The sequence below is a fragment of the Ammospiza caudacuta genome, chromosome 34 (assembly GCF_027887145.1).
Source record: "Ammospiza caudacuta isolate bAmmCau1 chromosome 34, bAmmCau1.pri, whole genome shotgun sequence".
NCBI lineage: Eukaryota > Metazoa > Chordata > Aves > Passeriformes > Passerellidae > Ammospiza > Ammospiza caudacuta.
Genome location: NC_080626.1, coordinates 4,307,187 through 4,317,860, shown reverse-complemented (window position 1 = coordinate 4,317,860; position 10,674 = coordinate 4,307,187). Strand labels below are relative to the sequence as shown.

The window sequence follows — 10,674 nt, the reverse complement described above, 5'->3', positions numbered from 1 at the left end:
CTGATGTGTCCAGGTGAGCACCGGGCACCTCTGCCATGCCCAGATGGACACTGGGCATCTCCAAGGTGTGCCCAGGTGAGCACTGGGAATGTCCATGGTCTCCAGGTGAGCGCTGGGCACCTCCAGGTGGGCACTGGGTACCAAGGTGTGCCCAGGTGGGCAATGAGCATCTCCAAGGTGTGTCCAGGTGAGCACTAGGCACTTTCTCGGTAGGTTCCAGGTGAGCACTGGGCACCTCCAGGTGGGCACTGGGCACCTGCTTGGTTTTCAGGTGAGCACTGGGCGCTTTCTCAGTGGGTTCCAGGTGGGCACTGGGCACCTCTGACATGCCCAGGAGGGCACTGAGCATCTCCAAGGTGTGTCCAGGTGGGCACAGGCCACCTGTGTGGTCTCCAGGTGTGCACAGGGCACCTGTGTGGTCTCCAGGTAGGCACTGGGCACTTTCTCAGTGGGTTCCAGATGGACACTGGGCACCTCCAAGGTGTGTCCAGGTGAGCACTGAGCATGTCCATGGTCTTCAGGTGAGCACTGGGCACCTCTGACATGCCCAGGTGGGCACTGGGCACCTCCAGGTGGGCACTGGGCACTTCTGACACACCCAGGTGAACACTGGGCACCTCCAAGGTGTCTCCAGGTGGGCAGAGGACACCTCTGATGTCTCCAGGTGGACACTGGTCATCTCCAAGCTGTGTCCAGGTGTGCACTGGGTACCTCTGACACACCCAGGTGGGCATCAAGCGTGTCCATGGTCTCCAGGTGGACATTGGCCACCTCCTAGGGGGGTTCCAGGTGCACCTCTGTGGGCTCCAGGTGGGCACCGGGCATCTTTGATGAGTCCAGGTGCGCACCAGGCACCTCCAGGTGGACTCTGGTCATTGCCAAGGTCTCCAGGTGGGCATTGGTCACCTCCTCGGTGGTCTCCAGGTGGACACAAGGCATATCCAGGTGGGCACTGGGTACCTCTGAGGTCTTCAGGTGGACATCGGTCACCTCTGACACGTCCAGGTGGGCACTGGGCACCTCCTCCATGGGCTCCAGGTGGACATCGGTCACCTCAGTGGTCTCCAGGTGAGCATTGGTCACCTCTGACACGTCCAGGTGGGCACTGGGCACCTCTGAGCTCTCCAGGTGGGCACTGGTCATCTCATTGGTCTCCAGGTGGGCACTGGGCACCTCTGACACGTCCAGCTGGACACTAGACAGTTCTGGGCTCTCCAGGTGGACATTGGTCACCTCTGAGGTGTCCAGGTGGACACTGGGCAGCTCTGACGTCTCCAGGTGGACATCAGTCACCTCTGGCATGTCCAGGTGGGCATGGGTCATCTCATTTGTCCCCAGGTGGACATCAGTCACTTCTGTGGTGTCCAGGTGGTCAGAGGGCACCTCCGACATGTCCAGGTGGGCACCGGGCAGTTCTGAGGTCTCCAGGTGGACATGGGTCACTTCCCTGGTGTCCAGGTGGGCATTGCTCACCTCTGTGGCTTCCAGGTGGGCACTGGGCAGCTCTGAGGTGTCCAGGTGGACACCGGGCACCTCCTCAGTGGTCCCCAGGTGGACATCGGTCACCTCAGTGGTCTCCAGGTGGACATTGGTCATCTCTGATGTGTCCAGGTGGGCATCAGCTGTGTCACTGGTTGCCAGGTGGGCATCGGTCACCTCTGAGGTCTCCAGGTGGACACTGGGCAATTCTGAGGTCTCCAGGTGGACACTGGCCACCTCTGATATGTCCAGGTGGCCATCGCTCACCTCTGATGTGTCCAGGTGGACATTGGGCACCTCCGTGGGTTCCAGGTGGGCACTGGTCATCTGGGTGGTCTCCAGGTGGACATCGGTCACCTCTGAGGTGTCCAGGTGGACATCGGTCATCTCGGTGGTCTCCAGGTGGGCACTGGGCAGCCGTGACATGTCCAGGTGGGCATCGGTCATCTCAGTGGGTTCCAGGTGGACATCGGTCACCTCTGAGGTCTCCAGGTGGGCACTGGGCACCTCCTCCATGGTCTCCAGGTGGACGTTGGTCACCTCTGAGATGTCCAGGTGGACACTGGGCAGCTCAGTGGCCTGGAACTGCACACCTGTGCCACCTGCAAGTGGTGGCAACACCTGGAGCTGGACATTGGCCACCTCACCTGTCTGCAGCTGCACACCTGTGCCACCTGCGGGTGGTGGCAACACCTGGAGCTGCACGTTGGTGACACCTGAGGTCAGCGGCAGGGCCTGGAGCTGGACATTGGTCACCTCACCTGCCTGGAGCTGCACACCTGTGCCACCTGGGGGTGGTGGTGGCAACACCTGGAGCTGGACATTGGCCACCTCACCTGTGCAGAGCTGGACGTTGGTGACCTCAGGTGGTGCTGGCAACACCTGGAGCTGCACACCTGAGCTACCTGCAGATGGTGGTGGCAACACCTGGAGCTGGACGTTGGTCACCTCACCTGTCTGGAACTGCACACCTGTGCCACCTGCAGGTGGTGGTGGCAACACCTGGAGCTGGACGTTGGTCACCTCACCTGCCTGGAGCTGGACGTTGGTGACTTCTGAAGGCGCTGGGAGCACCTGGAGCTGCAGCCCTGCCACACCTGTCATACCTGCCACGCCTGCACCTGCCACACCTACACGTGTCACACCCGTCACACCTGTCACACCTGCCACCTCCCCACCATGAACCTGGACATTGGTGACCTCTGGGGCCACCGGCAGCACCTGGAGCTGGACACCTGTGACCCCTACATCTGTCACACCTGTCACACCTGTCACACCTACACCTGTCACACCTGTAAGCCCTGTGACACTTGTCACACCTACACCTGTCACACCTGGGACCCCTGTGACACCTACACCTGTCATACCTGTCACACCTGGACTTGTAATACCTGTCACACCTGCCACTCCTGCCACACCCACACCTGTCACACCTGTCACACCTGTCACACCTGCCACACCTACACCTGTCATACCTGTCACACCTGCCACACCTACACCTGTCATACCTGTCACACCGGGACTTGTAACACCTGTCACCCCTGCCACACCTGGGACCCCTGTGACACCTGCTATACCTGCTACACCCACACCTGTCACACCTGCACTTGTAAAACCTGCCACACCTGTCACACCCCCACCTGTCACACCTGTCACACCTGTCACTTCTGCCACACCTGTCACACCTGTCACCCCAGCCACCTGCACCCCCGCTGCCGCCCCCTCCCTGCCCGCCCCAGGTATGAGCAGGACGCTGTGCCAGGTGCGCTGCTCCCTGCCCACCTGCGCCAGGTGCGGCTGGGCGTGGCCGGGCGTGGCCGCCACCAGCAGCACCTTGTGGGGGGAGGAGCCACCAGGGCCAGGCAGCACCAGGTAAGCGCCAGCAGGTGATGGCACAGCTGTGGCACCGCCAGGTGCGGCGGCAGCGCCAGGTGTGCGTCGCGGGGCGGGGCCGTGCGTGCGCAGGTGTCTCTGCAGGTAGGCGGCCATGACGAAGGCCTTGGGGCAGGTGGGGCAGCGGAAGGGCCGCGCCGCCGAGTGCGTGCGCCGGTGCAGGTGCAGGTTGGACGAGTGCGTGAAGCTCTTCCCGCAGGTGGCGCAGGTGTACGGCCGCTCCCCCGTGTGCACCCGCAGGTGCTGCCGCAGGTTGGTGGCCTGGGCGAAGCCCTTGCCGCAGGTGTCGCAGGTGTGCGGGCGCTCACCTGTGTGGGTGTGGCGGTGGCGCCGCAGGCTGGAGGAGTTCTTGAAGGCCTTGGGGCAGGTGGGGCAGCGGTAGGGCCGCTCACCTGAGTGCTGCCGCAGGTGGTACTGGTAGTGCGACGCCCACTTGAAGGTGAGGCCGCACTGGGCGCACCTGAAGGCGCGCAGCCCCGTGTGCACGCGCAGGTGAGTCTGCAGCAGCGAGGAGCGCTTGAAGCTCTTCCCACAGGTGGCGCAGGTGTAGGGGCGCTCACCTGTGTGGTCGCGCAGGTGGTAGCGCAGCCCCGAGGAGCCCTTGAAGGCCTTGCCGCACTCGCCGCACCTGTACGGCCGCTCGGGCGGGGCCGGCGCCTCGGCCTCACCTGGTGCGGGTGGGGCTCGGGGCCGCTCGTGCCCGGGCAGGTGCCGCGCCAGCCCCGCCCCGTTCTTGAAGCTCTTGCCGCAGGTGAGGCAGCGGTGGGGCGGGGCCGGGGGCGTGGCCGGTGTCACCGTCACCTCCTGCTCGGCACAGGTGAGCCCCAGCGGCCTCCAGAGCGGCTCAGGTGAGGCGGCGCCGGGCGGGGCGGGGCCCTGCGGGTGCCTCTGCGGGCAGGTGCGTGAGGCCAAGGGCGTGGCGCAGGTGGGGCACTGCGGGGCGGGGCCGTGCGTGCGCCGGTGCAGGTGCAGGTTGGACGAGTGCGTGAAGCTCTTCCCGCAGGTGGCGCAGGTGTACGGCCGCTCCCCCGTGTGCACCCGCAGGTGCTGCCGCAGGTTGGTGGCCTGGGCGAAGCCCTTGCCGCAGGTGTCGCAGGTGTGCGGGCGCTCACCTGTGTGGGTGTGGCGGTGGCGCCGCAGGCTGGAGGAGTTCTTGAAGGCCTTGGGGCAGGTGGGGCAGCGGTAGGGCCGCTCACCTGAGTGCTGCCGCAGGTGGTACTGGTAGTGCGACGCCCACTTGAAGGTGAGGCCGCACTGGGCGCACCTGAAGGCGCGCAGCCCCGTGTGCACGCGCAGGTGAGTCTGCAGCAGCGAGGAGCGCTTGAAGCTCTTCCCACAGGTGGCGCAGGTGTAGGGGCGCTCACCTGTGTGGCCCCGCAGGTGGTAGAGGAGGGCGGAGGAGCCCTTGAAGGCCTTGGGGCACTCGGAGCACTTGTAGGGGCGCTCACCTGTGTGGCTGCGCAGGTGATGCGCCAGGCGCGAGGACCAGCGGAAGGATTTGCCGCACTCCCGGCAGGTGAAGGGGTGCTCAGGGGCACCTGCGGGGGGCGCCGCGCCCGCCATGGCCGCACCTGGGGGGACATGGCTGCAGGTGAGAGGCTAAACCTGGGACAGGTGAGAGAACAAACCTGGGACAGGTGAGTGCACAGAGCTGGGACAGGTGAGAGAACAAACCTGACACAGGTGAGAGCCCAAATCTGAGACAGGTGAGAGCCTGCACCTGGGACAGGTGAGATCACAAACCTGGGAGTGGTGAGAGCACAGAGCTGACACAGGTGAGAGCACAGACCTGGGGCAGGGACAGGTGAGAGCCCACACCTGACACAGCTGAGAGCCCAAACATGGACCATGGGGGACAGGTGAGAGCCTGCACCTGACACAGGGGACCCGACAGATGGGGAGAGGTGAGAGTCCAGATCTGAGACAGGTGAGACACCAGACCCAATGTACAGACAGGTGAGAGCCCAGACATCAAACACAGGGACAGGTGAGAGCCCAGCCATGGAACACGAGGGACAGGTGAGAGCCTGCACCTCACACAGGTGAGAGCCCAGCCATGGAACATGGGGGACAGGTCAGAGCCCAGACCTGAAACACAGACACAGGTGAGAGCCCAGACCTGGGACAGGTGAGAGCCCAGACATGGAACATGGGGGGCAGGTGAGAGTACAGATGGGAAACACAGGGACAGGTGAGACCCCAGTCCCAGCACAGGTGAGACCCCAGACCCAGTACAGCTGGGCAGGTAAAACCTTGGACATGAGACACAGACACAGGTGAGACCCTAAATCTGACCCAGGGGAACAGGTATGACCAATGCCCCATCCCCGGTGTGCAGGTGAGACCCCAGCCCTACCCCAGGTGTGCAGGTGGGACCCCAAAGTCGATCCGGAGGGCGTGGCCAGATCGCACTAGGCCACGCCCCTTTCTATAGGCCTCGCCCCCCTCATGGCCCTCAGGCCCCGCCCCTTTCCCCTCAGCCCCTGCAGGCCCCGCCTCCTCCAGGCCCGCCCCGCGCAGGCGCCGCCGCCGCGGCCCCGCCGCTTCCTCCTCCTCCTCCTCCTCTTCTTCCTCCCTCCGCTCACCTGCGGGGCTCACGGTGGCTCCGCCGGGGCCGGAGCCGGGCCAGGACTGGGTTAGAACCGCGTTAGAACCGGGCCAGAACCGGGCCCGGCGCTGCCGCCGCCGCCGCGCAACGCCCGGGCCTCGCCGCCTCACGAGGCCACGCCCCCTCCTCCTCATGAGGCCACGCCCCCTCCGCCTTCCCGCCTTCCCCGCCGCCAATCGGACAGCACCTCATTGGGCCAGGCCACGCCCCTCCTTTTCCCTCCCGGAAGCGCGCGCGGTGCACGCTGGGTAATGTAGTCCCCAACCGAGCCTGGTCTAGCGGCTCTTTCTGGGCTGTGTTGGGCTGTACTGGGTTGTACTGGATTGCACTGGTCTGTACTGGGTTTTGCTGGTTTCTACTGGTTTGTGCTGGTCTATACTGGTCTCTACTGGTCCATACTGGTTTGCATTAGTTTATACTGGTTTGTACTGGGTTGTACTGGTCTTGACTGGTTTGTTCTGGTATGTACTGGTTGGTTAGTTTATACTGGTATATACTGGTCTGTACTGGTTTTTACAGGCCCATACGGGTTTATACCGGTCCACACTGATTTTGTACTGGTTTCTACTGTTCTGTACTGGTCCATACTGGTTTACACTGGCTATACTGGTCTGTACTGGTTTTTACTGGTCCATACTGGTTTATACTGGGTTTTATTGAGTTTTTACTGTCACGTCACTGACGTCACGGTGCAGGGTGTGACATCATGGTGGTGGGTGTGACATCACGGTTCTGGGTGTGGCATCTTGGTGCTGGGTCTGACGTCACCGTGGTGAAGGCTCTGGGTGATGTCACAAGGGTCATTGACTCCTGGCGTGGGTCGGGGTTGGGTCAGACAGAGGGGACACCAGGGGGTCATGGGGTCATCAAGGGGTCATTGCTGGGGTCACCTGTACAGTGTGGACAACAGGGAGAGACACAGTGACACTGGTCACCAGGGGTCACTGTGGGTCACCACAGGTCACCGTGGAGTGACACAGAGTGTCACTGGGGGTCACCAAGGGTCACCACAGGTCGATTTGGGTCATCATGGGTGGACAGGGGTCAACAAGTCAATGTGAGTTACATGGATGGAGATGGGCCATGAGGGGTCACCATGGATGGAGATGGGCCATGAGGAGTCAACGTGGGTCACCACGGATCAACAGGGGTCAACAAGCCAGTTATGGGTGACTGTGGATGGGCATGGACCATCATGGACCAAGAGGAGTCAACACGGGCCAACATGGATGGAGATGGGCCACCGTGGGCCAAGAGGAGTCAATGTGGATCCTCATGGATCAACAGGGATCAATGAGTCAACGTGGGTCACCACGGATGGACATGTATCAAGATGGGCCAAGAGGAGTCAACGTTGGTCACCATGCATGGAGATGGACCAAAATGGACCAGGAGGACTCAGTGTGGGTCAACTGGATGGACCCAGACCATCATGCACCACGAGGAGTCAAGGTGGACCACCATGGATCAACTGGAGTCAACGAGTCAACATGGATGGACATGGATCAAAATGGGCCCAAGAGGAGTCACCATGGGTCACCATGGATCAACAGGAGTCAACTTTGGTCCACAGGGATGGACATGGACCATCATGGATGAAGAGGAGTCACCGTGGGTCACCATGGATCAACAGGGGTCTACAGGAGTCAACGTGGGTCAATATGGGTGGTGATGGATGGACAGGGGCCAACAGCAGTCAATGTGGGTCACCATGAATGGAGATGGACCAAGAGGAGTCAACGTGGGTCAACACGGATGAAGATGGAAGGACATGGACCAGGAGGAGTCACAATGGATCACCATGGATGGAGATGGATCAAAATGGGCCAAGAGGAGTCACCGTGGGTCACCATGGATGGACAGGGGTCCACAGGAGTCACCGTGGATCACCATGGATGGACGGGGGTCAATGAGTCACCGTGGGTCACCAAGGGTGGACACTGACCACCATGGGGTCCCTGGGGGGGTGTGTGGGGGGTCCAGCTCCGTGGGGGTCCTGTGGGGGTCTCTGGGGACATTGAGGTCCCTTTGGGGTCATTGTGGGGACATTGAGGGGATCCCTTCGGGGACGTTGTCATCTGTGGGGACCATGGGGAAATTGGGGTCCCCATGGGGGTCCCTTTGGGGACATTGGGGTTCCCATGGGGATCCCTGTGGGGCCTGCGGGGACATTGGGCACATTGGAGACATTGGGTCCTGATGGGATCCCTGTGGGGACAGCGGGGGGTCCCTTTAGGGACATCGGGGTCCCTTTGGTGACATTGGGGTCCCGCTGTGTCTCCATCCGGCCCCGCCGCACCCCCGCTCCGCCAGGGGGCGCCCCCGCCTCTCTCCCGTCTCTATGGCGGCCACGGGGCCACTCTGGGCCCCTTTCTATGATCCACTTCCGGTCGTCTCCGGCGGAAGTGACGTCGGCGAGCGGCGGCGGCGGGAGCCGAGCGAGGTGTGGGGGAGGGGCCGGGGGGTCCCGGGGGGAGGGTTTGGGGTGGGGGAGGGGCGGGGTGGGGCCGGGGGGGTCCCGAGGGGTCCCGGGGGGGGCGGGGGAACGGGCCCGGGGGGTTCCGGCTGAGCTCGCGGACACCGCGCTGTTCCTCGCGGTGATGTCATCGGCGCGCCCTGACGTCACACGGGCTGTTCCCGGGCACCGGTGACGTCACGCGGGGTGTCCCCAGCTTCCGCCGGTGTCCCCATCAGTGTCCCCAGGCTCTGATGACGTCACACGGGGGGGTGTCCCCAGCCCCGGTGACGTCACCAGCCCCGTGTCTCTGTCCCCAGGTCCCGCCGGCCTCGCCGCTGTCCCCAGCGCTGTCCCCGTGCGTGTCCCCGGCACCGCCAGCCCCGCGTCCCTCTGTCCCCTCTGTGCCCTCTGTCCCTGCCGTCCCCAGTCCCGCCTGTCACTGCCATCTCTGTGTTCCAGTGTCCCCTCTATCCTCCCAGTGTCCCCTCTGTCCCCACCATCCCCGTGTGTCCCCTGAGTCCCCAGTGTCCTCGTATCCCTCTATCCCCCGTGTCCCCTGAGTTCCCAGTGTCCCATCTATCCGCTCTGTCCCCGTGTCCCCTCTGTCTTCTGTCCCTGAGTCCCCAGCGTCCCCTCTGTCCCCTCTATCCCAGTGTCCCCGTGTCTCTAGTGTCACCTCTGTCCCCAGTGTCCCCTCTACCCCTGTGTCCCCACCATCCCCTCTATCCCTGTCCCCCCAGTGCCCCCTTTGTCCCCCTGTCCCCCCATTGTCCCCCATTGTCCCCCTGTGTCCCCTCTATCCCCACCATCCCTGTGTCCCCTCTAGCCCCTGTTCCCCCTGAGTCCCCAGTGTCCCCTTGGTGTCCCTGTGCGCCCTCTGTCCCCATTGTCTCCCTGTCCCCCAGTGTCCCCCAGTGCCTCCCATTGTCCCCCATTGCCCTCCATTGTGCCCCAGTGCCCCCCCATTGTCCCCCAGTGTCCCCCCCCATTGTCCCCCTCTCTCCCCATTGTCCCCCATTGTCCCCTGTGCCCCATTGTCCTCCTAACCCCGCCATCGCCCCCATCCTCACCATCCCCCAGTGCCCCTCTATCCCTGTCCCCCCATTGTCCCCAGTGCCCCCCATTGTCCCCAGTGCCCCCCAGTGCCCTCCATTGTCCCCCTGTCCCCCCATTGTCCCCCCTGTCCCCCATTGCCCTCCAGTCCTGCCATTGTCCCCCTGTACCCTCAGTGCCCCCCATTGTCCCCCTGTCTCCCAATTGTCCCCCAGTGTCCCCCACCATCCCTGTGTCCCCGTGTCCCTCTGTCCCCTCTGTCCCCAGTGTCCCCACCATCCCCGTGTCCCTCTGTCCCCTCTGTCCCCAGTGTCCCCACCATCCCTGTGTCCCCTCCCAGTGTCCCGTGTCCCTCTGTCCCCAGTGTCCTCATCCTCCCAGTGTCCCTGTGTCCCCTCCCAGTGTCCCCCGTGTCCGTCTGTCCCCACCATCCCCCAGTGTCCCCTCTATCCCCACCATCTCAGTGTCCCCTCTACCCACTGCGTCCCCACCATCCCCTCCGTCCGCGTGCCCCCGTTGTCCCCCCGTCCCCGTGGCCGCCATGCCGGACGCGGTGCACCACATCCACCTGCGCACCTTCAGCCGCTCGCTGCTGCGGGCGCTGGACGGGCAGCGCGCCCGCGGCCGCTTCTGCGACGTGACGGTGCGCGCCCGCGGCGCCTCGCTGCGCGCCCACCGCTGCGTGCTGGCCGCCGGCAGCCCCTTCTTCCACGACAAGCTCAGCCTGGGCCACTCGGCCATCGAGGTGCCGCCCGTGGTGCCCGCGGCCGCCGTGCGCCAGCTGGTGGAGTTCCTGTACAGCGGCAGCCTGGCGGTGCCGCGCTCCGAGGCGCTGCCGCTGCTGACGGCCGCCGCCGTGCTGCGCATCGAGGCCGTCATCGGAGAGTGCGCCCGGATCCTGGCGCAGGCGCGGCCCCTGGCGCCCGCGCTGAGCGCCGGGATGGGCGCGGGGATGAGCACGGAGGTGGGCACGGAGATGGGCGCGGAGATGGGCACTGAACTGACCGCAGAACTGACCACGGAGATGGGCACTGAACTGACCGCTGAGGTGGGCACGGAAATGGGCACTGAACTGACCTCTGAGGTGAGCTTGAAGGTGGGCACGGAGATGGGCACACCAGTGGCCACAGAACTGACCACGGAGATGGGCACACCGCTGACTAAGGAACTGACTGCTGAGATG

The 10,674-nt window shown here is 64.1% G+C and overlaps 1 protein-coding gene across 1 annotated transcript; it reads right to left on the bottom strand.

Moving 5' to 3' along the window:
* Positions 1–4,935, bottom strand: LOC131570377 (zinc finger protein 628-like). Its single transcript, XM_058822728.1, has 6 exons — positions 4,786–4,935; positions 3,120–4,701; positions 2,407–2,600; positions 2,020–2,361; positions 1,657–1,806; positions 1–1,263 (listed from the first exon to the last, which is right to left on the bottom strand). Exons 1-6 carry the CDS (start codon positions 4,933–4,935, stop codon positions 775–777), a joined length of 2,907 nt encoding a protein of 968 aa, XP_058678711.1. The 3' UTR covers positions 1–774.
* Between the last annotated feature and the right edge of the window lie 5,739 nt (positions 4,936–10,674).